This window comes from Rhizopus delemar, genomic scaffold, assembly GCF_000149305.1.
Source record: "Rhizopus delemar RA 99-880 supercont3.4 genomic scaffold, whole genome shotgun sequence".
Taxonomy (NCBI): domain Eukaryota; kingdom Fungi; phylum Mucoromycota; class Mucoromycetes; order Mucorales; family Rhizopodaceae; genus Rhizopus; species Rhizopus delemar.
In genome coordinates, this window is record NW_027137830.1 from 3161574 (window position 1) to 3186144 (window position 24571).

A 24571-nucleotide genomic window follows, 5' to 3' on the forward strand; every position below is an offset into this window, starting at 1 on the left:
ACTTTTTTAATCTTCTTTACTTGCAACTTGACCTTTCGATACATTGATGAATACGTTGTGAATTTGTAACACTTCATCGAGATCTGTCTCTCTTATTATTGTAGTCAGTATACATGTCTTTGAAAGTATCAATTTCAACTTACACATTATTTCTCCATTCCATGACTTTATTTTTATAACAAGCAAGTTCGAATCGTTTACCACCTTTACGAAGTCGGACAATAGATACATTGGTAAGTCTAGGCAAATTTTTATTAGAGACAAGTGGTATGTAGTAGCTTGTTATTGATTTTACTTGATCTGTGAGCTTGGTTGTTGAATGACCATTTATAATACAATGATTTTTTTTTATAAAAAAGAAAGAAAAAGAATTTCTGTTCTTAAAAATAAAGTCATAAACAGACGTCATATTGGTGACAGGAGAAAGTAAGTTGGCAAATAACGCTTCAGCAGCATAAGATTGGATCTGTCCAAAACAATCATAAAGGAACATGCGAGTTGAATGAGATCATTAAGGCCGAGTCCATTGACTTCTTTCAAAAACAAAAAAAAAAAAAAAAACATCATTATTCAAAATATCAGGATGAACCATATAACAAAAATGGTCTCGAGTTGAGCCAAAGTATTTAACTAAGGATCTTGATGGCTTTATGTATCAGTAGTGAGCATTATTATTGATGCCTCATGTGAAAGATATAAAGTATGAAAGGACACGATCGAACCTCAGTCGAGTGAATTAGTAATATTAATGATAGATGCAATAAAAGTTGTAAATAAATGATGGCGACATAAAATATACCGCAGCAAAGAAGAAAGATAATAGTGCCCTTTTTGTCACAAACTTTTGAGCAAGGCCGTTTTCACTGTGACCTATATAAATGTAATCAATATTATTGGCATCATAAAGTATGATATCAAGATGTTAATGGGTACAAACAATATATATTGGTTGTAATGATACAGTCTGTGTGTTAGGAGTATAGTGTCAGTAGGAATCTGAACTAAAATTAATTGAATATTGAGCTAATTGCAGTATATGGCCCGTAGGACTCAATGAGACTCATGATTTTTTTTTACCTAAAGTATTCACCTGTCGGGTCTCATCATAACAGGTTCTAATATTGACTTATCAAAGTCAAGCTTTTGACAGTGGAGAGTAATTACCCAAAGACAGATTCAAACGCCTAAAAGGTTGACATGATTTAATGGGATAAGACAAAGTCAACGAAGCCATCAACAAAGGCTACTCATTCTGATTACTAGTTGTTGAGTTCAAAGTGCTTAAACTAGTTTATTGAGAAGAGGTAAAAGTGTATAAATGTGCATTTTCCCAGACTTTTTTTTACGACTGCAATTATGGCTTTAAGGTGTTTAACACGTTCCTTCTCCTGTGTAGTCACAGATTTTTAATGAATACAAATGGCGATATATCGTTAGAAGAGACTAAGGGAGAGCTGATTAGAAATATCTTGCCATCCTCTTTTACAATAGCCTTTTGATCTATCTCACCAATTACGATATAGCCGAATTTTACTAGTTTGTATCATTCTACTTTGTTTTGGGAAAATAAATTATGATTTATCCATGCAAGTAAAATCTAAAACTTCATCTTGTGCCAACAGCATCAATGATGTTAACGTTGAAACTGAGAAAGAAGAACACTAAGACCATATTAAAGAATAGAAAGAGATATGAGGTACACTACATAAAGCTTTTTTGTTGTCCAACATCAAACTAAAAAAAAAAGGGTGATAAATATTCAAAGCCTGAGAAGGTAAATCTTATTTCAGGTTCCTTCTAGAAAGCTACAAAAGAAGACATCTCTTTGCTTCTTTTCTAAGCATATAGAAGAGGCAGATGTAGTTTTGAACTTTAATGAGAGAGTTACATTTATACCTTATCCTCTTTTTGCATAAGTTGCTTCAAGCAAATGTTAAAGAACAATCGATCCTTTCATCGTAATTGACTTGATAAGATAAAAATAAAAAGTGATAAAACAGGGGTACGCGACGTGTTCCAAGAAAAAAAGACATTTAAAAAGAGTGAATGGAAGCCTTGCTTTGTTTATTCATCGTTTTTTTTTTCCTTTCAGTCTAAAAACAACATGCGTAAAAAGAAAAAGAAAAAACCCATATTGTCTCGCTATCTGGTCTTTCATTTATGGACATAGTCATACTCCCGGCTTCATAAAGTCTTTCTAAACAACAGTCAATTCTACACTGTCAACAAAACTATTGCCGTTCTCTTCTGAAAAGGAAGCAGAACTAGGCTGCAATCGATGATTGCTTTACTTTTCGGAGGTAAGCGCTTTTATTCTTATGTTGTTTATGTCTTGATGACTGAGACTGACACTTCATATACCCTATCAGTATTTTTATAAAATATCAAGATATCTTACCTCATACAGATGCCATTCTGGCATTGAATCGCTTTTTGCAACATAAAGTAGGATAGCCTATTTTCTTTCACCAGAACCGACGAAGAGAGTATCCAGAACAGAAATCACTAATGATGACGTATTCCTCGGTATTTAAATATGTCATGAAAATAAGAAATGGCATTGCTTATATCATATAAAGCAATAAATATATGCTATTTCTACATTTCCTTATATTTCACATCACTTTTAAAAAATTCTCACATTCTTTTATTTGATTATCTTTGTATTTATTGTTTTACTGCAAAAGCTTTTTTTTTCTTGTAAAGTGACTGTTAGAATGACAAATGCTGTGTTACACGTAGCCCGTCTTTTTTTTTTTTTCCTCCCTCTTCTTTTTTCCTCTTTCTTTTTCTTTAAAAGGAACCCCTTTTACTCTTTTTTATTTTTAAAAACACTCTTTAATTATAAACTTGACTTTCTTTTGTTTTCATTAAAACAAAAAAGAAAAAGAGAGAAAAAAAATCAAGGAAGAAGAACAAAAATATTTTTTGGACTCTGGTCAAGTCGATTCCTTTTAATTTCTTTTTTTCAGAAACTTGGAAGAATTAATTAATTTAATCCTTTTTGTGTGTGTATCGATAATTGAATTATGCGTAATCTAGTTTCAAGTCATTTACGTACAACATTATAAATTTGCAACCTGTGTATTATATTAGAAGAAAAAACGAAAACAAAGCACCCTTTTTTTTATTATTTAAATAGAATTTGTACAAAACATGCCCTCAGGAAAGGTAAGCGAAGAAAAACTTTTTTAAAAAAAGCACTATAAAAAATAATAATTTTTTATTTAAATTATAGAACCTTGATGCCATCTTTATGCCATCTTTTTGTTTTGGTGAGATTAGTCGAGCTGAAATCAACTCTGTACTTAGTATTGCTGGTGTTCCCTTAACACCACCCAAAAATGTAAAAAAATTCTATATATATTTCACTGTTTACTTTATTGACCTTTTTTAATAGACTCCATTTGCTACTGGTATTCCTTGTAAAAAACGACAGATTACAGAAGAAAAAAGGCCTGTTCAGCAACAAGAAGTGAAAGAAGCAGCAGCAGCAATAGTGAATGAACCAACCAAGGTGGAAAGTGTGAAAGAGCCATCAACCAACGGTGTTGCAGCAACAGAAACAGCAATAACTACCACTGCCACTAATCTAACAGTTGCGACAAGTGAAACTACTCCTAAACCTACAAGTCCTAGTAAACCCGCTAGTAAACCTACTGCAACAAGTTGGGCCGCTTTATTGAAACTCAACGAGAACAAGTTAAAAGCAAGCTCCACTTCTTCATCCACTTCAAGCATTGCAAGCTCTCCTGTTGCAAATACAAATGTGAACGGCAAACAAACGCCTAGAAAGCTTGCTTCTCCTACTCCTTCAAATACTGTCAAATTCACGGGCATAGCAGGTAATAAATAGACTGATTTATTACAAGAAAAAAATAACCCCTTATATACTTTATAGATATTATTAGCAAATATGAACCTACTTTTAATGCACCTTTGCTTCAACCAAGAGGTTTGATTAATAATGTGAATACTTGTTTTATGAACGTTGTAAGTTATATAATTGAAATATTAGATTGTTCGCATTATTCATACGATTTATAGATCCTTCAACCTTTATCTCATTGTCCGCCCTTTTATAACCTTATTAAAACAATCAGTACTAAAGTAGCTCACAACATCAAGAGTAAAACTCCTTTACTTGATTCGATGTAAGTTATCAGTTTACTAAACCTGTAGTTCGCTAACAGTCATTATTAGCATTGAATTCATTAATGAATTTCAAACGGAGCGACTAGATAGTTTAGAACAATATGGAGAACCTTTTGTACCAGAATACGTCTATAATGCTTTACGTGGACAAAAGAAATTTGATACTTTGCGAGGTCGTCAGGAAGATTCAGAAGAATTTTTGTGTTTCTTGTTGGATGGTTTACATGAAGAAATGATCAATGTACTCAAGGAACGTGAGACAAAGAGGTTGGAAGAAGACAATGGAAAGAATGATGAATGGTTAGAAGTAGGAGCCAAAAACAAGACGAGTAATTTAAGAACGGTAAATAAGAATGATAATAATAAAGGTAGTATTTCTAACTCAACGATTAGACTGGATTTGATGAATCTCCTATTTCTAAAATCTTTGGAGGTAAAGTGAGATCTGTTTTACGTTGTCCTGGAGCTAAAGACTCGATCAATTTGGAGCCTTACCAATCACTTCCACTGGATATTCAACCAGAAAATGTTCATTCAGTCGAAGATGCTATTGCCAACATGACATTACCCGAGATTATGCATGATTATACATCACCCAAGGGACTAAAGGTAGAGGCAACCAAGCAGGTCTATTTTGAAAAGTTGCCTTCAGTCTTGATATTACACATGAAACGATTTGTGTTTGATAACGTAGGCGGTGTTCAAAAGCTATCGAAACGAGTGAGTTATGGTTCTCAGCTGGTGATAGATCCAGAATGGATGGTTCATGTGATGCGACAAGCTGAACCTGTTACTTACAAATTATTTGGCATTGTCTATCATCACGGATCATCTGCTGGTGGAGGGCATTATACGTGTGATATTAAGAGAAGAAACGGTGAATGGCTTCATATCGATGATACGACAATTACTCCTGTCTCTGAGAAGGATGTCTTGGTTACTGAAGAGGAGAATACCCGAACATCCGAAAAAATCCATGCTGGACAAACAGCTTATATTTTGTTTTACATCAAAGCATAATCACACACTACACACATAGATTCTATATTTGTTTCTTCTCACTTAAACATTTACAAATAAAAAAATAAAAATACTATTTCTTCATTAAAGCTCTATGTGGCAATCGAAATAAAGGGGACTGTCTTTCCTTTTAAGCTTCACTTTTTTTATTTCCTGCTTGATTTATTTTTTTTTTATTTTTTTTTTTTTATTTTATAATTCAATAGAAAGACAATAATGGGAGGTGTTAGTAACATTAATAAAGGTAAGTCAATATACCAGTTACATAACAAGAGCAAACTATTGATTTGTTTAGCCAAGGGACATTCTAGAGAAAAGATGCGTCGAATGGCCAAAAGCATCAAGAAATCAAACAGTCGTATTCAACCCAGTGTGACAACAACTCGAGTGATGACTAAAAAGAAACAAAAACAATTGGAAAAAGCCATTCGACATGTAAAATAGACATGATAAGAATTTACAATGAAAAAGAGACTTATTACTGTTTTTAGGAAAAGAAACTTTTAGCACAGAAGGGATTGATTGATTATGAAGAAGACATGAAGGGTAATAAAAGAAGGTGGAGAGAAGAAAGAGAGACTGATTTGTAGGATAGATGTTGCTGTTGTTGATCCTGGAAGACAAAGAGTGATTGCTGCTTGTATTCCTTCTGATGACATTTTACAAGCCGCTGCTTCTGGTCCTGGAACTACTTTGGGTGGTCCTCAACAATTGTAAATATATTTTCGTGAAATTAAAAATGCTGTTGATCCGTCGGGGCGTACAATACACAATCAACCAATAAAGTTGATCGTTTTCCATGTACTCACAAGCAATACATTTTAACGATCACCCTTTTGTTATTTAGTTTGCATTTTTCTATTTCATTCTCTCTCTTTTTTCTTCTTCTTTCTCTCTTTTCGTCTTCATTCTTTTCTCATGTCCTTTGATATCCAAAAGGATAATAATAAATCCACAGAGGATCATAGCGGGTGTAGTAGTCGCCAGAGTATGACCTTTACACAAAAGGAGCAATTTGATAAAATTGAAAAGAGATTGATTCGAAAGATTGATTTAAGGTAGGCTATATAGACAGTGATGACTATAATTCATATTCTTCATTAGATTGATCCCTTGGTTAGCTGTCTTGTATTTATTACTTAGTCTTGATAGAAATAATATTGGTAATGCACGTCTGGGGACTTTAGAAAAGGATTTGAACTTGGTGGGGAATCAATATTATACTGCTTTGACCATCTTCTTTGCGGGTAGTTATAGTCGGAAATAGAAATTACGTGCATTAGGCTCATACAAAAGTCGTATAGGTTATGTCATCTTTCATATTCCTTCCAATCTTATGGTGAAGCGATTGAGGCCCTCTCGGTGGATATCTGGTACGATGATCTTATGGGGTATATGTTCTCTTTGGTAAGTAATTGTTGTATGATGAATAGGATGTCATATACTGATTGTTATCTAGTCAAGCATTTACACATAACGCTGCAGGATTAATTGCTTGCCGTTTCTTTTTGGGTGCATTTGAAACGGGTGTAGGTCCATCGACGCCACTCTTTCTTTCATTTTGGTATCAACGTAATGAATTGGCTACAAGAGTAGCTATTTATTTTGGTTCTTCAACCGTGGCAGGTGCATTTGCTGGTGCAGTTGCCTATGGTGTACTCAAGGACCTAGATGGTGTACACGGTGTAGCTGGCTGGAGGTAAAATAAAGAGAAAAAAAAATTAAACATGTAGATGAAGAAAGACTTATACATCTGTCAAAGATGGTTGTTTATTGTGGAGGCTATTCCTACGATTGTCTTGGGCTTTTTCAGTTTTATAGTACTACCTGATTTGCCAGAAAATGCTGGTCGCTGGTTAACAGAAGACGAAAAACAAGTGGCTATTCAACGAACAAGAAACAGTGGAAATACAGATAACAATCCGTTTGATAAAAAGCAATTTTTAGCTGCATTGATTGATTATAAAGTGTGGTTAGCAGGTAAAAGCAAATAACGCAAAAGTAGAGAAGTGAAGATTAATGTTCCGCAAGTCATTATTTACATTGGTTTAAATATTGCACTTGCTAGTTTTTCTATCTTTTTACCTACCATCATTCGTGACATGGGTTTTAGTTCACTGAAAGCACAGTTACTTTCTATACCTCCTTATGTTGTTGCTTGCATCTTAGTATTCGTAAAGTAATTGAATCATATATCACTATTCGTTTATTAACAGCAACAAAAGGTTGTTTCATGGAACTCGGATCGTACCCTCCAAAGGGCCTATCATGTTATCGCTGTCTGCTGCATCGGTATCTTGGGTTATATCTTCTTGTTGGCTAGTCTTAATGTCGGCTTACGGTACACGGGAGCAATCCTGGTTGCTTGCGGCATCTACCCTATTATCCCCCTCACCCTTTCTTGGGTCTCCAACAATCAGCTGGGCCACACAAAGCGTGCGGTTGCGATTGCTATGGTCAGTATGATTGCTCAATGCTTTAGTATGCTTGGTACGCAGATTTACAAGACCGAAGATGGGCCACGATACATGAAGGGCCACATCATTTGTCTCGTCTTTCTCGCCTTGGCTGCCCTCTCGGCTGCTCTCTTGCGGTTCTTGTTGCATCGCGAAAACAAGGCAAGAGACCGTATGCATGGTACGAGTGATGGGTTGGATATGACTGGATTGGATTTTGAAGGGGTTTATGACAAGCACCCTCAATTTAGATATGCTTTATAATAATTTATTTTATGTTTAATTCTATACAAAACAAAACTCTTAAAGTGGAACCATGTAATTTCCGGGGACAAGACCTCTTTTTCTTCTTTGAGGATCTAATAATTCAGCATACCACCAACCATCAGGTTGCTGGTTAATAATACCAAATCGATCATTTGCAAAAAAAGATAATTCAGATGGTAACTAATAAAGTTTTAATAAAAGCCCTCATTCACTCTCTTCTCTTCTCTTTACCTGAGCGTTATAGTTCCAAAGAGCGCGTGCTAAGCACGAATACGTAGGTTAGTGTTTTATCGAGATTGAAAGAAGATTGTTCCTTACCATAATGTATTACGGCCGTTCCATCTTGTAAAAGTTGAGGTCGACCGGTGGGAGGATGCATAGGTTGTTGACTATTGGGTGGTCTTTGTCCATAGGGAGCAGCGACCTGCGGCTGCCTCGTCTGGTGTACTGGATACTGCTGTACTGGATACTGCTGTACTGGAGGTCTGGTATGTTGAGTTGGCAGAGACTGTTGTGGTCTAATGTGTTGAGCAGTCGATGAAGATGGTTGTGATGGTCTTGATTTTGAAAGAGGTTGTGGTGGAGGCTTTACTTGTTGCATGGGTTGTGGAGGTCTTGCTTGCTGCGCTGGCTGAGGAGGCTTCACTTGTTCGGTGGAAGGGGGTGGAGTTTGAGTTGACATGACAACTTTTTGCAGTTGCTCAAAAGCAGAATGAGCATTCTTGTGCTGAGCAGGATCCAGGTGGCTGTACCCAGAACTAGGCACATATTTGTAAGCTGTATACCCTTGGAGATCGGCAGGTGTTGGAGAGGTTTGAACGTTGGAGCTGAATGTCCACTTTTCTTTTTCTACATTATCTTGTGCAGGATTATAAGCAGGGTTAGCCACAGGTTTAAACCTATCTTCTTCAGTATTGTCTTCCTTTATCTTATCCTTCTTTTTCTTTTTATCCTTCTTTTTGTTTTCTGGCATTTTTTTTTCTTTTTTGAGAAAGAAAAGGACTAAAAAAAAAAAAAAGAATACTTTAAATAACCGAATAGTCGATGGGATGTTTTACAAACATGGAAACTATCAATGTGCTATACACTTTATTTATTAAATTGAAAAGATAGGGCTCACAACCCCTTGGAAATTTTTTATTGTTGTTTGACGTTAACATGGAAAAAAAAAGTGTGTTACATCCGTGCGTGCAGTAAAGCCAAATGATTAAAATTTTTTAGTTCATTTGAGCGTCTTCATTATTAACGCCCATGTAGGAATCCATATCCGCATCCAAATCTTGTTGGTTAGGTTTAGGACGGTTATCTCCTCTTCTTCCACCACCACGCGTAGGACGGCGGGTGTTGTTACCACGAGGTCTAGGACCACTGCCAGTCGAGGTTGAAACATTAGAAAGGATAGAAGCGGTTGTGATATGCATAGGACGACCTATGTCAACTGTTGATAAAAATGTACAAATTTTTCTTATAAACTTCTTTACCATCTAATTGAACATTGTTATATGTCACACGGGCACGTTCAGCATCGTTTGAATTCACAAAGACTACATCAGCAACACCAGCCGATTTACCATTGGGACCAATATGAAGGAAAGCTCTTCTCAATGAACCAATTTGACCAAAAAGATCCTAATAGAACTATGAATATCTTTTTGTGAAAGTATATAATAAACTTACATAAAGATCCTTTTCTGTCACATTGAAATGTAAGTTGGAAACTACCAAGCTGTTACTTTTACGGTCGGAAGTAGAAGATCTAGGAGCAAAAGTATTTCTGGATCTAGTGTTGTGGTTATTGTTGTTAAAAGGCGCATTACGTCTAGGTCTGTTGTAAGGCTTTTGATACCAAAATATAAGCAACGATTGAGATTTGATTAGGATACCAGTTCTTTTAAAATATATATAAAATAATAAAAAAAAATATAAAATAAAATATTCCACAAAAAAGAGCAAGATAAAATCATCTTGAAGAAGGGTTGTGTAGAGAAAAAAGAAATGCCTTGGAGTCCAGTTTACACATACGTCATACACTTCATCCAAACTGCTTTTCCCCAAAAAAAGAGAGAGAGCATACTCTTCTTTTTCTTATCTAAATGACTGGCCTATATATATATTTTTTCTCTACTTTGATTCCTTTTTCCTTTCTTTTTTGGGCAACGCTTTTCTCTCTCTTTTTTTTTCTTTGCTCCTTGAATTTAGGTAAAATCTCCTCTTTTTTTTTTCCAAAAGAGAAGAAATCCAAAAGGAGAGAGAAATATCGTGTGTGTATGTGGATATATAAAGGGCAAATAAAAAGAAGTTGATTAACATACCGAAGATGATGGACGAGCACCAGAACGACGTTTGTTGATTCCACCTCTGTTGCTGGAAGTAGTAGAAGTATTGCTGCGGCGGTTATTGGGATTGCGTTTACGATTTTGTGAGATGACATCATCAAGAGCCATGTCAAGTGCACCAAGGTTACTCATTGTTATAAAAAGTTATAAAAGATGTAGAAGAAAAAAAGAAAAAGATACGTAAGCACGTTGAAGGGAAAAAAAAAAAGAGGAAAATATTTTAAATATTTTTTTCATGTAGACGTCATCTTCTACTGAACCAATCATTTTACTTTTCTGAGATTCTAAAAGGGGAAATTTATACATGCACTTTATTTTAAGCTGTTGGGTCCACTTGAACAGTGAGCTCAACTGTCTGATGACCGATTTGTACACTGACAGGGTGAGAACCCAAAGACTTGATACGGCCACTTTCAGATTTGACTTGGATAGTTGCCCTCTCTACCGTCACATTATATTCTTCTTTTAATTTGTTGATAATATCTTCGGCAGTAACAGATCCAAAGGTGTTTTCGCTGCCTGGTATAACTGCTCTACTAAACTTGATCTCATACACATTCTTTAAATTGGTTAATAACTCTTGATCCTTTTTCAATGCAACTGCTTCTTTTTCCTGTGTCAATCGATTAGGTTCTCATGCGTGTATCGATAATAAGGGTTTTCTTGTTTTTTTTTTTTACCATTAATCTTTCATTGGTTTGTTTAAGAATTTCATCCATATCATTCAACTCTTGTTCAGGCTCAGGTTGATAATCTTTACTGATATAAGATGCTTTTTTGGTAGGAAATAAGATATTACGCATCAATCCAGCTAATCCAAACAATCATTAATATCCAACACACATACATACTGCTTCTTCTTTGTCTTACGTCTAACGCTCACAACCTCCCCTATTTTAATAAAGTTCAGTTTGATTTATAACCCATTTTGTATTAATAGTTACCTTTTTTGCCTAAACCTTCCACATATTCGTTTAATCTAACTTGAAGATTAACCTTCTTATGGGCTGATCTCTATTGACATCAAAAGTTATCACTCTTTTTCCCAGTCAAAAAACACTTGTTTTTTCTATTCTACCTTGATGATTTGAGTGGCGCAAAAGGTAGCTCTTGCAGTTGAAGGACGCAAGATGAATGACATTTTTTCTTTTCTTTATAAATGAAAGAGAGCGAACAAGGGTACAAGAGAGGGGTCAAACCGTAGAAATCCCCGCTTTGGTTTTTTTTTTTTGCAAGATTTCCCTTGGTGGCTTATTAAAGCTTCTCTCTCTTTCTTTCTCTCAAAAAATGGTATTTACAAGATTAAAAGGCCATCCTTACCTGGGTGCCTTCTTATCCGCTTTACCTTGGATGCCAGTAGCCATCTTCTTTGTTGACCACGGATACAGTTATGCAAGAGTCTCTGGTCGCTCAATGCAGGTACAAAAGATAGGTAGAGTCATAAAAGCAGCTAGCTAATATAATTGAACAACAGCCTACATTTAACCCTGATTCCAACATGATGACCAAAGATATTATTCTATTAGACAAGTGGAGTACAACGAATCACAAGTTTAAAAGAGGCGACGTTGTTTTATTGACGTAAAAGTAAATGAATAAGAAAACAAAAAGGAGGAGCTGACGTTCTTTATAGCTCGCCTGATGAACCTGAAAAGATGATTACCAAAAGAATCATTGGTTTACCCGGTGATATTGTTCAGCATTTACGTAAAAAGGACAAACAAGTACGCATTCCTCAAGGCCATTGTTGGATTGAAGGGGATGAAGCGTTTCATTCAAAAGACAGTAATTCTTTTGGACCCGTAAGTTACTTTTTGTTTTTGTAATGATAATATGAACAAGACTAATGAATAAACTAGGTACCTATTGGTTTAATTAGTGCTAAAGCAAAATATATTTTATGGCCACCTTCAAGGTTTGGTCCTGTTCCTGATAGAGCGATTCATGATGATAGAGTAAAAAAGAACGCGTTTAGACCAGAAGAAGACGAACGTATGTTTCCGTTGTAAAAAAGAAAGGGGGGAATAAAAAGCAAGAATATTCATGTTTATGTAAATAAAATATATTGTTTATGATGGAGTTGACAAATGAGACACTGTTCATGTTTACAAATGGTTTTCGCATGAAATAATTTTTAAATAGCGATTATCGTCATTCAACTCGCTGTTTATTTTTTCCTTTTTTTTTTTTGTATATACGACACATATAAATACAATGGCTGGTAATTACTTTTTTTTTATTTTTACCTGCAAGAACTAACACCAAGGGCTCTATCAAAGATTATAAAGGACCACCTGATGACTTTGACTGGCCAGCTACTGTATTTTTAGTAAATAAAATGATTTATTTTATAGTGAGGAGATGAATAACATGAATATAGTATATTGTATTGATCCTATTAGGCGGAGGCATGTGCTTTTGTTTAAAGAGAGCCAATAGATTAATACCCAATCGGTTCAGTTTTCCACTGACAGAAAGAGGTCAAGGAAGAGTTCGTTTAGCAGAGAATGACGAAGAGAGAGGATTATTAAGTGAAGAAAGTGATGCGGAAGTGATTGATGATGGTTATCGATACGAAGAAGATGAATTACAGTCGAGATTGGTGGATGAAGAAGATGAATTTGGTCATTTACAGAGTAGTCATCATGATCATGACCCTCATCAATCATAAGAATATGAATAAATGAAGCATTATCTTTACATGTTTATCTCAATTGCTCCATCTTTTATCAAAATATCAATTGAGTAGAAAGTATAAAAAGTCTAAAGAATGTATGTAAAGTAGATGTCCATTCAATTCGAGTATATCAAAGAGGTTCGTGACTTACTGTTTTCTTTGTATGTCACTCAATCTCACGGTGGCTTACTACCACTTTCTATTCTCCTCTCCTTCTTTTTCATTATTTTTTTTTTCTCTTTTTTTTCTTTTTTTATTATTTTTTAATATTTTCAAAATTCAAGTGAAAAGGTATATTTTTCATTCATACTTTTGAATCTTTATTTTTTGGCGTTACAACGGGGCTTGTTTCACTGATTTTTTTTTTTTTTTTTCTTTTTAGAAGTCAAATTACGCAAGACTGTGTAAAAGAAGAAGAGTCTTTAAGCAAGAGACAGAAAAGTAAAGAAAAGTATGTGTGTGTGTTTATAGACTGATGGTGTATGTAGTGGATGAAATGAGTAGTGGATCTGATAGTGAATATTCCAAGTATTGGATTGATTGGTTTTTAGATTCCAAAGGAAATGAATATTTTTGTGAAGTAGATGAAGAATACATTTTAGATAGATTCAATTTGACAGGCTTAAATCTTGAAGTACAACAATATTACCTTGAAGCATTGGATATGATTACAGACAACTTGGGTAAATTAGAGTTGAATGTTATTCAGTTGATGACTAATTAAAAAGAAAGATGAAGAAAAATTTGATGATAAAGCAAGAGATCAAATTGAGAGAGCTGCTAGACATTTATATGGCTTGATTCATGCAAGATTTATTATTACAAGTCGTGGTTTAATAAAGATGGTAAGTGAATGATGATTGAGAATAGAGAGTTGACCTATTTTAGCTCGAGAAATATAAAAAAGCGGAATTTGGTAGATGTCCTAGAGTACTCTGTAATCTTCAACCACTGCTACCCGTTGGATTATCTGATGTGCCTTGTGTGAAGACAGTCAAGTTGTATTGTCCTAAATGTGAAGACATTTATAATCCTAAATCATCACGTCATGCTTCAATTGATGGTGCTTACTTTGGTACATCCTTTCCACACATGCTCTTTCAAGCACATGCAAATTATATGCCAACTAAATCCAATGATCGTTATGAACCACGCATATTTGGATTTAAAATTCATCACATTGCAGAACAGCACAGATGGCAGGACCGTGCTCGTGAAGAGTATCAAAAAAGAATAACGGATACCAAATAATAAATTACTATTTTTGTTTAAAATAAGGGAATATCATTTGATGTACTACCTTCATTCTGTCAAAATTGATAATCTCATATTCTCAGATGTTGAATGAAACACGAGAAAAGATCCCAAGAAGAGAATGAAAAAAATCATATGTTTCAAATATCCCCTCTCTCTCTTTCTCTAAACTCACTTTATCTCTTTTGACACAATAAAAAAAAACTTTAAATTTCGGAACGATTTACGGACAATGAACATGTATCTCGAGCCCATCTCTCTTTTTATTTACGCCCAGACCTAAACTTTATCTGTTCACTCTTTCTTTATTCTCGATACTAAAAAGGAGGTTGTTATTATTTATTGTCGACTAAACAATAAGAATAAAAAGTTGTATTCTTTTATTCTCTTTGTCTTACACCAAATAAAAAAAAATGTCGGTCAGGGACCAAATAAACTTGTGAGCTCCGTTTGATGGGCGTCAAAAAAAAAAAAAAAATATACTGTCGAACGAGTCCAGAACAACTAAAATAAAGAAACCAAGCAAGAAAAAAAAATATTCTTCAACACCAAAATTAGAAAAAAGATCTTTCCACTTTTCTTTTTAAATTTTGTTTTTAAATCAAAAAGGATTGAATTGTTAAATGAACTTGGTTGTATGTTTTTTTTTTTTTTTTTTTTTTTTTTTTTCACTTGAACAAGGGCCACATCTCAATGTAACACAAATCATTAAACGCCCTCTCTTTCTTTTGCTTACTTTATAATCCTATTTATTTCCGAACTAAATCCTTCAACTACTTTTTGTTTCAAGTTATAAAAAAAAAACTTTGAGTCTAAACCTTCTTACTCGTGTTTAAATAAAAGCAAAAAAAAGGGGGACAATAAAGAAATGAGCAAAAGAGGAGAATATCCATAAAAGGCAGGCTAACAATATTATTAAATCTTTTTTGCATGAATTCTCTCTCTTTTCCTCTCTTTTTTTTATTTTCATGCCGAAATATAAAAAAAGCAATCAGTTTTCCTTTCTGATCAAACGGAGAATGAAATAGTTTAAATGAAGCTTGAATAAAATAAAAAATTTTCTTTACTTTACATTCAAAAAGAGATGGAGAGTAGATTTAACGAATTATGCAGTAAACATTTCTTTGACGGTCTACTGTTTGCTTCAGTAACTGACCGTGATGGTGTTGTCGTATTAAAATGTAAAGAGAAGATGAAAATGGCATAAAATAAACATTATTTTAGGCAAGTCGGATAATGCAAAGGAAGATTTAATGGAACCAATTCTTTCGACTACATTTGCTGTAACCAATAATCAGGTTTGAAATAAGGAGTCAAGAGGAGAACCAATCGCATGACTGACAATGCAAATATAAAAATAGGCATCAAAATTAGGACTTGGAAATAATAAAAGTATTATTAGTGTCTATGACCTTTATCAAATCATTCAATTTATTGATACTCCATTTATTATTAATATCATTGCTGATGCTTCATCCAACACTGGTAAAATAAATATTGCTTTGACTTGAACTCATAAAAATCATTAGGATTATTCATCAACCTTGGAAATAATTTATTAGAGTTAACCAAGCCACTGGTAGAATCAATGATTGAAAAATAAACTTTATTTTTTTTTTCAGTAACCAAAATCCATCATTATTGTTGGTCAATGCAAAAAAAATTGAGTATCGATTTTTTTTATAAAAAAAAAAAAAAAAAAAAAAATGAAAAAGGGGAATATGGTGTAACCATGGTAATGCTAGTAAAGAACGGAATTTACATATTGTACAACGAATGATTTGTATCTTTCAAAATAGAAAAAAAGTGGAACAAACTTTCCTTTTTGAGATGTCATCACGAATCTATAAAATGGACCCAATGTTTTTTTTTATTATTTTTTATTTATTTATTTCTTATTCCTTTTCTTATGACACCTACCGATTACTTTTACATAAGATCTGTTTCTACTGGAAATGTTGTATGTTCAGTAAAAGATCAAGATCCATTAAGGTCACAGGTCATGGTGACTCCTCCAACATTATCTGATTCAGAACTTTGGTATTGGAAAGATCAATTTATTGTTAATAAAGCAAATGATTTAGTATTGGACATTCGTAAAGGTAATCATCCAATAGAATCAATTCCTTGCTAATAAATCATAGGTCGTTTGAGATTGATTGAAGATACCGAAATTTGTTTATATCATCCAAAGCCTCTTGAAGAAGCACACAATCAACTTTGGGGTATTCGTAATGATGCTGTGGATGCTTACGGTAAACGAATGGAAGGTTCTTATATTTACTCTCTTGCAAGCAATGAATGGGTACTTGATATTCAAGTAGCCGAAAATAATTCACAAAAACTCGTCTTGTTTCCTCTTCAACCCATCGATAATGACAATCAACGTTGGATTATTGTTCCTGAAGGAAAGCTTGAATTGACAAAGAATACTGAAACTTCTTATTTTTCTCTTGAACAAGACACCATCAATACGCCTCCTCCTTCTACCACACCCTCACCTACTTATCCCTTTTCAAGTACGGATGTCAACCAATTCCCTCAAGGTCTCACACCCGCAAAACGTGGATCTCATTCTGCCATATTTTCTATTGAAGCCTTTAAAGATTATCACAACAGAGTCTATGGATCACAAGAAGCCAATATCAGGTAAGATTCATGCACTTTTTCACCAAAAAAAAAAAAAACAAAACTCATTGTTTCTATAGTGACAAGGGTATTGCTATGGCAACTGCTTATCATATCTTTCAAAATTGGAAATTAGATCAGATCGCTCATGATTTTATCTCCACCTCAGGTGACGTGAGAAGTCGTCTTCAGTTATTGACCCAAAAAGAGGTAAGCAATCAGTGATGAACCAACCTACCCTCTGTTTCTAAACTCCTTCTTCTCGTCGCAGGTTTCAAAACTCCTATCCAATTCTGCATTGTATTCCAACAACCACAAAGAAAACACAATTTCACTCTCGAGTCGTTTAATCATCCAATTGTATGATCAAACACCTATTTCACCTTAATTTTGCTATGTTGTAAATATGTGTCATTCCTTTCATCATCACCTTCCTTATCCAAACACCTTCATTGTATTATTTCTATTGTGTTGAATGTATTATTTTCCCCTATGGCTTATGTATTCCCCCCCCCTCCCCTTTCCAACCCATTCCCTCCACACACACACAACAGTCATTTTATAGCCATTTTTATATATGCTATTCATCCATATATTCAACACACAACACCATGTATATTTGTATTATTAAAAAAGACATCCCTTTATTGCTTTCAAGATTCCCCTCAAGTAGTTGTTTATAATAAAAAAAAAAATACTTGTGATCCCACACGATCTTGATTATCTGTGCGTATTAGTACAACAAAAGTCTGATGACAACTAAAAGAAAAAGGGAATGTGTTCTTTAAAAGGGAATAAATAGTTATGCAATCTTATCTGCTCTGACATTTGTAATAAATGTTTACAGACTTTGCATAAACATATTTTATTTAAAAAAAAGGGGGGGGGGGAGAAAAGAGCATAAAAACTCAGTTTGGGTTACACGCATCAACTGTCCTGAGCATCTACGGACATTGTCACTAAAACCTTTTTTTTTTTTTTTTTTTTTTTTCACTTGTACGTGTGATTTCTTTTAGTTTGTACAGTTCACCCAAATAGGATGACATCACATGAATTACTTTTTTTTTCTTTTTTCTTCAATAAAAAAGAGAATTCTCCTATAAAAGAATACTTGTCATACAAAAAGGAAGCTTTTTTTTTATTTTTCCTTTTTTTTTTTTGCATGAATATTCCTGTTCTTTTAAAAGATTCGTGACGATAGAAATTGGACTTTAATTTCAAAATAAATTGAAACTAATGATGTTTGGCTCCTTTGGTTCCGTTCAACTTTTAATCCTTTCCGATCTTATCGATCGCCGTGTAAGGTTGCTAAAAGGTTATGTTTGTACACAAAGAACAAGAAAAAAAAAAAAAAAAAAAGTAAATAAAAATGTCGAAAAAAATCATTCAAAAAAGATCAAGGCACAATCATAAAAAAAAAAAATAGTTTAATAATAGGCACGAGATTGAATCATCGTCATTTGTCAAGTTTCAAAGAATACGGATTGAGCCCGAAATTGCATGTTCTTTGGGAGAGAGAAAGAAAAAAAGCTGAGTTTTCTTATAAAAATAAAATAAAAAAACGAATTGGAGTTTTAAAAGGTAATGGTGAGCAAGTAAACCATCAAACTCAAGTTAAGATTTGGAATTCTAAATCAACAGTAAATTTTACTAAATTTACAAACTCGGTGAACACAGTCAATTAATTTGTATCTTTTGCTAAAGAGCCTTGAGTAAACAAAGACATTCAACATTTCGTTTTCTCAACATGATTTGTTCAATATAGCAAAGCCGAGGTATGATTTTTGCTTAATTTAGAATGATCCATGTCGTCCGAATTGATTTATCATTCAAATTGTCTCTGTTTGTTACAGCAGATATGAAATACTGTACATGTAAGTCAAGAGCGTATAACACTATTTACATGTGTTCAATACATGTCATTTTACAATAGTTTTCAACCTTCTTTTTAAAGCATCATAGAATGTACCAGTATTACTGAATTCAATTGTATACAAAACATTGCCAAATGATTTACATATACAAATAAGCAGTAAACTGAACCATACTCTTCAGTTGAGTCGTACATATTTAAATAAAGTTCAATGCTTCAAGAATCAAATTAAACTCTCTTTTGATTTTCATCAAGTGATTTTCTTTTTCTTCCTATTGGATCGACATCTGGTGCATCCATAAAGAATTCAGAGCATGAACTCGACTTTTTCAATTCTCTTACTCATGCCTCAACACATTCTCCTACCATCAGTCACTCGACCTTACTTGGCCGTTAAGGAAAGTAAAGTGTTCAAGTATAAAAAGATAGAAGCCAATAGTGAATGTGACTAAACAATAATTCTAAAATCGAACGCTTTTGTTAAAAGTTTCAAGGTTATTTATATCGGTTTGAACAGGATCTGGGATTGGATGACAAAAGATAGTTACGATCGATATGATTTGACACAAGAAAAATTTCACAAACTGGTGTTTAGAATAAGCCGTCGAGTTAACAGTGAACGTTGGCTGTTCAGGGCAGTTGTGATGATCAGGATCTGCTCTTGTTCTAACTCTGTTATAAAAAGCTAGTCGGGAACAATAAGACTGAATCTAACTGACATGCCAAAATGATGCCTTCTCTGTCTGTCAATCCGACTTCTTTTTTGAACGCTTTAGAGCAGATCAAATTCTATTCTATCATGCTTCTACTGCATCTTAACCATTCAAACATCATCCATCTTTGCATTTAATCTATCTAAAAGGGGTTTGTCATCAGCAATACGCCCTTTGTCCTCCTTTTGATTGTTCAAGTCACCCTATCTTTACTCAGAACGCTGAGCGTCTTGGTATTTATACAATTTTTAATCAATCTCTTACGTTATTTTTATGCATTTCAATACTTTAGAACTTCAACGCTTGCTCTAATACATGGCTTATGTGTTTTAATAAATAAGATGTTTACTTGGTCTAATGTTCTTATAAAACCATATTGAATCATTAAAACCTACATACAATCATCATAATGTTCTTCCCAGTCATTAGTCTGCCTTGGTAGGATACATATATTAAAGAAGTCTACATTTCCTTATAATACACCTTTAAACTTCAATACCGTTTGCTCGTTATTTTCCGATCGTCTTTGGAGCTCATCAAGAGCAAAACAAACACTGTACAAAAAAAAAATCGAATTGTACATGGCATATAAACTTGTATCTATCTCTCCAAAACAGATGTGTAATAAAATTAAAATGTTGAAGCTCCACATGGGGGTCTTGTAAAATTAAAAGGATCACTCAAGTTGGATTATATTTGCTTAAAGATGAAAGAGGAGGCTTATCTTTTGCAGGACAAATATTCTCAAAGAAATTTTACCAGGTTGAAGTCACCTTTGCACATAAAAATGTCAAAAAGAAATGCATCTGCAAGTATTGATGGAAGGATTACGATGAGAGTAAAAATACAGGGGAATTCGCGTCTCATTTTACAAATCGTAAGTTCATGATTGAACTCTAATAAACAATTGGTATTGTACTTGAACAAATTAAAAGGAACTACGAATTTTTTGATAAAATAGATAAACCAGACAAGATAAAGAATCCAATTCTCAATCAAATAAACGTAGACACCAAAAAACTTGAAAAATCATCATCTACTTTCCCACAATGGTCGGTAAGAAGAATAAGAGCCAAGGTAGACCTAAAAGATTCTGATGGCAATGATTATACCTGGGATGGAATTATGTAGAACATCAACGGTTTGTAGTTGGCATTGATAAATGTAATTCTCAATACAAGATCATAAAGTAAAACAAAGGTTCATTTAAACAAGATCATACAACCAATTCTAAGCAAATAAGCTAGAAAAGAGTATATATAGTATTAATGATAGCTCTTTGATAAGAAGAAGCATCGACTAAAATAACAAAATATTTTCCTGCCGTCAGAAATCCAATCCAATGTCAGGAATATTTCTCATCTTTCACATAATTGAAATAACGCGTAAAATAACACTATTCCAGTCAGTGAAGCATCCCCAGAATAAAAAGATAACTTATGACAGTCATACAAAAGAACAAACGAAAGGTTTTTATAATAGTAATTCTAGCATTGTTTCACTTGCAGAATAAAAAAAAGAGAGAGAGAGAGGCTTAAGCATCCAGCTTCATTAATATGGAAGTCAGCAATGTAATCAGTATTTTCAGTTGATTTGATTAAAAGCTTGCTCTTTTTGGTGGTCCGGCACTTTCCAACCCTGACATGCTCTCCGATGGATGATGTCGATCGTTGATACCAATTATTGTCTACTTATACGCCTTACCAAACGATAGGGCTAGATACCATATCAATTACCATGTTCTTTACAATGTCGGCCTCCTCTATGTATAAAGTAACCGACTTTCTAAAGGTTGTGGACTTTAATTTTTCCTCATCTAGCCCATGATCATGAATATCTTTCAAATTTGCTAGTTAAGAAAGCAATCATCACTTTGGAACAGCATGATATCTGAAGAAGACAAGCGTACCAGGTTTAAGCAATTTTCTCTAGCTAAATTTGTCTTCATCTGCACTTTCGCATGTATTGCGGTAAGTAGATTTTTTCTGACGCTTAAAGTAAATTCTGTCTTTTTTACCTCTTGACTTGGTTAGATCAAAGTTGTTAAGTTCAGCATAGCTGTTGAGTATGTTGTCTATCACTTGTCTATCTGAATACCCACTCTTAGGAAAGATGGGGAGGGGAATATTCGGGTTTATGGCAGAGTTCACCATCAATGATTTTAACCATTATGATGTGATGATGCTATAAAACTCTTTTTTTTTTTTTTTTAATTTACTATATATCATTTCAAGATCTGACACCACTTCTCGTTTGCAACAATGAGGTTTAGTTGTTCGGCCCGAACACATTAAACAGATTAACTTTAGATTCACCAAACGCCAATGGTTCTCAGGAACACAGCTACAAGTTACATGTTTTTTCGAGAAATCTTTGAATGTAAGATAACTCTAAGAAAAGTTAACATTCTATTGAAATGGTTTATATAAACTCATTCAGAAACTGAAGAAAACAATATTTTTTTTTCCTCTTTTTTTCTGCAGCTTTATGCAGCAACTACCTGATTGGAAGATTTTTGTACGCTTTAACTCCACAAATGTAAAAAATTTCACCTGTTACTTTTTTTTTTTTTTGAATTTACTTTTTTTAATAATTTATTTGCATCATGGAAGTACTTAAATCAGATTTTGAAAAGATCTTACCTGTTATTAAAGAAGCTTTACTTGAGGCGGATTTTATTTCTGTTGATGCTGAATTCACAGGTTTTTATCAGTTTAGCTTTCTTAAATTATCATCGTAACTGATCTTTATTATAAACATAGGCTTGACACCACCTAATATTCAAATGTTTCAAACAGACGATTTAACTCAACGTTATAACAAGATCAAGAGTTGCGTTCAAGAATTCACCATTATTCAATACGGCGTATGTGCTTTCAAAAGAGATAAGGAAACCGGCGATTTCATTGCAAAGCCCTTTAATTTTTACATCTTTGGTAACGATTCTACAGATATACACTCACGACGCGTCTTTACTTCCACAGCGAGCAGTCTTGCCTTTCTCAGATCTAATAAATTTGATTTCAACAAATTGATTGATGAAGGAATACCCTTTTACAACTTTACAGAAGAGGGATCATTCAATTCTACGCAATCCGGAACTTCCATGTTGAACAGAAGAACATATATAAAAGGTAAGAAAGAAAGAAAAATGTATAATTTGATTAGCTTATACTTTTTACATAAAGAATCTTCTTTAACTACAAATGGTAAAAATTTCCTGGATAATGCTCGTACTGCGATCGCCACATGGTTACAAGGCAATACAGAAAAACCACTAGTTGTTCAAACCAATTCCCATTTCTACAAGAAGCTTATTACACAGGAAGTACTTGAAAAGCATAATGGTTATGTTCAAGTCGCTCCAAGAGATAGCAAACACGTTCAACTTGTTCGTCTTAAAGAGGAAGAGAAAAGACAAAGAGAGGCAAAGGTAAGTTAAAAAGAGTATGGTGCATGAAGGCAGAAAACTAAACTGGAACGCATAGGTCTCTTCTCCAACACTCAATTTTCGTGCTGTGATTGAGGCTATTAAAGATGCCAAATGCCCTGTAGTTGCGCATAACGGTGCACTTGATATATTTCATACCGTAGACCAGTTCTGGCAGTATTTACCTGAGACTATAGAAGAATGTAAAGATGTTGTAAATAGTATGTGGGATTATATTGTAGATACAAAATATTTAGCAGAATACCACCCTTTATTAAAGGTAACTTGGTTGTAACAACATTTATCACAAAATTAACTTTTTTTTTATTTAGGGATGTTTCAATACAACCGTATTAGGTTCATTGTATAATACTGTATTTGATGAGTTAAAAGAAGCAGGGCAAGAGATTAGTAAAGTTTCCTTTTTATATTCAAAAAAATTGTTTTTTAACAGCATCTTTAGCTATGGCGCCTGGATTTGAAAGATATACAGGAGAAGGAAATAATACTGAACATGAAGCTGGCTATGATGCTTATATGACAGGTGTGATCTATTTAGCCTTTATGATGTTTATCCGTGAGCAGGAACCTCAAGCAAAAGAGAGCCTTCAACAAGTCCTTGGCAAGAGAAAGCATAAAGAAGAAGAAGTGGAAGAAGAAGAGGAGGAAAAAGAGGAGGAAAAAGAGAAAGAGGAAGAGGAAGAGGGAGAAATTGATGATGATGATGATGATGATGATGATGATGACGAAATCGAGAAAACTTTCTTGAGCAAATCTTTGTTACCTTACTATGGACGAGTTTTCTTGATGCGATCTGATATTCCTTATATTAACTTTAAAGGCGAAGAAGAAATACGTAAGACTGTATTAGATAATAATACCTACAAGAAAACTCAATAATTTCCTCTAGAAATCCAATCTTACCCTCACAAGTTTTATTTACATAATATACCAACCGGAATGACACATACGGGTATTGAAAAATTGTATCCAACTATTCAGCCTGCTGCCGTTTCTTGGGTTAACCAGAACAACGCTTGGCTTATATTAAAGGACGAATCAAAGATCCCGCTTGCCAAGTTAGGTTTATTGGGTATCACCACCATTCAAAGCTTCTTGCCAGGCGCTTCAAGAGAAGTTGAAGGTAGAGCTTATGGTATTACGAAAGAGGCTAGTAATATGGAGCTTATTACATACGAAAAGTGGGCTGAGCTTTATGGTCCAAAGAAAACGGTGAATTACAATAATCTTGCTTCTGCTCTAGCTGCTGCTACTCAAGATAACAATGGCGAGAATCATATTCCATCTGGTGGACCAAGCTTTGACGGTAAGGCAAAATGTTTACAACTCACGCTTGTATTTAACTTTTTTTTTAAATAGAAATCGAGCTACCTTCACTTCCAGTAAATGCCATAGCCTCAAAGAAGAGACAAAGAGATGAAGAAGACAGTAGCTCAAAAAAGTCAACTAAAGCTCAAAAAACAAACTAGAAATTAATTCATTTTAATCAATAAGTTTAGCAAAAGCCATTGTGTTTTTGGAAAAGTAATCTGCAATTACTTCAAATCCATCTTCTTCAAAATCTAATTGATCGAAAAATAAATCATGTCTATCTGCATTAGCTTCTTGTGTTCTTCTTATTTCTGTAATCATACGATGCTGAATAACACATTGAGGACACTCCTTATCATTATCTCCAAGGCATCTAGAATGAAGCAAATGTTAGAAACATGCGTCCTGAGTTAAAGACGAAACTCACCGT

General features: G+C 34.0%; 11 protein-coding genes across 11 annotated transcripts; 9 read left to right on the forward strand and 2 right to left on the reverse strand.

The window, feature by feature from the left end:
* Positions 1–3156: 3156 nt before the first annotated feature.
* On the forward strand, positions 3157–5175 carry RO3G_06675 (uncharacterized protein; the record flags this gene model as incomplete). The annotated part of the gene is made up of 7 exons (XM_067661265.1): positions 3157–3171; positions 3239–3346; positions 3401–3845; positions 3902–3993; positions 4048–4154; positions 4204–4498; positions 4549–5175. 7 exons carry the CDS (start codon positions 3157–3159, stop codon positions 5173–5175), a joined length of 1689 nt encoding a protein of 562 aa, XP_067517366.1.
* Positions 5176–5493: 318 nt separating this feature from the next.
* On the forward strand, positions 5494–5892 carry RO3G_06676 (uncharacterized protein; the record flags this gene model as incomplete). Its single annotated transcript, XM_067661266.1, has 3 exons — positions 5494–5610; positions 5667–5721; positions 5771–5892. 3 exons carry the CDS (start codon positions 5494–5496, stop codon positions 5890–5892), a joined length of 294 nt encoding a protein of 97 aa, XP_067517367.1.
* Positions 5893–6511: 619 nt separating this feature from the next.
* RO3G_06677 (uncharacterized protein) lies at positions 6512–7169 on the forward strand (the record flags this gene model as incomplete). The annotated part of the gene is made up of 3 exons (XM_067661267.1): positions 6512–6582; positions 6635–6874; positions 6938–7169. The coding sequence occupies 3 exons, from the start codon at positions 6512–6514 to the stop codon at positions 7167–7169; spliced, it is 543 nt and encodes a 180-aa protein (XP_067517368.1).
* A 765-nt stretch (positions 7170–7934) lies between these two features.
* On the reverse strand, positions 7935–9934 carry RO3G_06678 (uncharacterized protein; the record flags this gene model as incomplete). Its single annotated transcript, XM_067661268.1, has 8 exons — positions 7935–8078; positions 8130–8158; positions 8217–8900; positions 8957–8978; positions 9146–9327; positions 9380–9527; positions 9576–9786; positions 9921–9934. The coding sequence occupies 8 exons, from the start codon at positions 9932–9934 to the stop codon at positions 7935–7937; spliced, it is 1434 nt and encodes a 477-aa protein (XP_067517369.1).
* A 616-nt stretch (positions 9935–10550) lies between these two features.
* On the reverse strand, positions 10551–11598 carry RO3G_06679 (uncharacterized protein; the record flags this gene model as incomplete). The annotated part of the gene is made up of 6 exons (XM_067661269.1): positions 10551–10847; positions 10915–11045; positions 11105–11125; positions 11179–11248; positions 11313–11385; positions 11555–11598. 6 exons carry the CDS (start codon positions 11596–11598, stop codon positions 10551–10553), a joined length of 636 nt encoding a protein of 211 aa, XP_067517370.1.
* Positions 11599–12448: 850 nt separating this feature from the next.
* On the forward strand, positions 12449–12905 carry RO3G_06680 (uncharacterized protein; the record flags this gene model as incomplete). Its single annotated transcript, XM_067661270.1, has 2 exons — positions 12449–12455; positions 12637–12905. The coding sequence occupies 2 exons, from the start codon at positions 12449–12451 to the stop codon at positions 12903–12905; spliced, it is 276 nt and encodes a 91-aa protein (XP_067517371.1).
* A 502-nt stretch (positions 12906–13407) lies between these two features.
* RO3G_06681 (uncharacterized protein) lies at positions 13408–14162 on the forward strand (the record flags this gene model as incomplete). The annotated part of the gene is made up of 3 exons (XM_067661271.1): positions 13408–13594; positions 13644–13756; positions 13800–14162. 3 exons carry the CDS (start codon positions 13408–13410, stop codon positions 14160–14162), a joined length of 663 nt encoding a protein of 220 aa, XP_067517372.1.
* Positions 14163–15249: 1087 nt separating this feature from the next.
* Positions 15250–15768, forward strand: RO3G_06682 (uncharacterized protein; the record flags this gene model as incomplete). Its single annotated transcript, XM_067661272.1, has 4 exons — positions 15250–15346; positions 15390–15463; positions 15527–15650; positions 15695–15768. 4 exons carry the CDS (start codon positions 15250–15252, stop codon positions 15766–15768), a joined length of 369 nt encoding a protein of 122 aa, XP_067517373.1.
* A 399-nt stretch (positions 15769–16167) lies between these two features.
* Positions 16168–17181, forward strand: RO3G_06683 (uncharacterized protein; the record flags this gene model as incomplete). Its single annotated transcript, XM_067661273.1, has 4 exons — positions 16168–16267; positions 16310–16814; positions 16874–17003; positions 17065–17181. The coding sequence occupies 4 exons, from the start codon at positions 16168–16170 to the stop codon at positions 17179–17181; spliced, it is 852 nt and encodes a 283-aa protein (XP_067517374.1).
* Positions 17182–20166: 2985 nt separating this feature from the next.
* On the forward strand, positions 20167–20510 carry RO3G_06684 (uncharacterized protein; the record flags this gene model as incomplete). The annotated part of the gene is made up of 2 exons (XM_067661274.1): positions 20167–20256; positions 20361–20510. 2 exons carry the CDS (start codon positions 20167–20169, stop codon positions 20508–20510), a joined length of 240 nt encoding a protein of 79 aa, XP_067517375.1.
* A 1474-nt stretch (positions 20511–21984) lies between these two features.
* On the forward strand, positions 21985–24299 carry RO3G_06685 (uncharacterized protein; the record flags this gene model as incomplete). The annotated part of the gene is made up of 8 exons (XM_067661275.1): positions 21985–22081; positions 22142–22513; positions 22568–22812; positions 22868–23023; positions 23142–23220; positions 23273–23665; positions 23720–24136; positions 24190–24299. The coding sequence occupies 8 exons, from the start codon at positions 21985–21987 to the stop codon at positions 24297–24299; spliced, it is 1869 nt and encodes a 622-aa protein (XP_067517376.1).
* Positions 24300–24571: the final 272 nt, after the last annotated feature.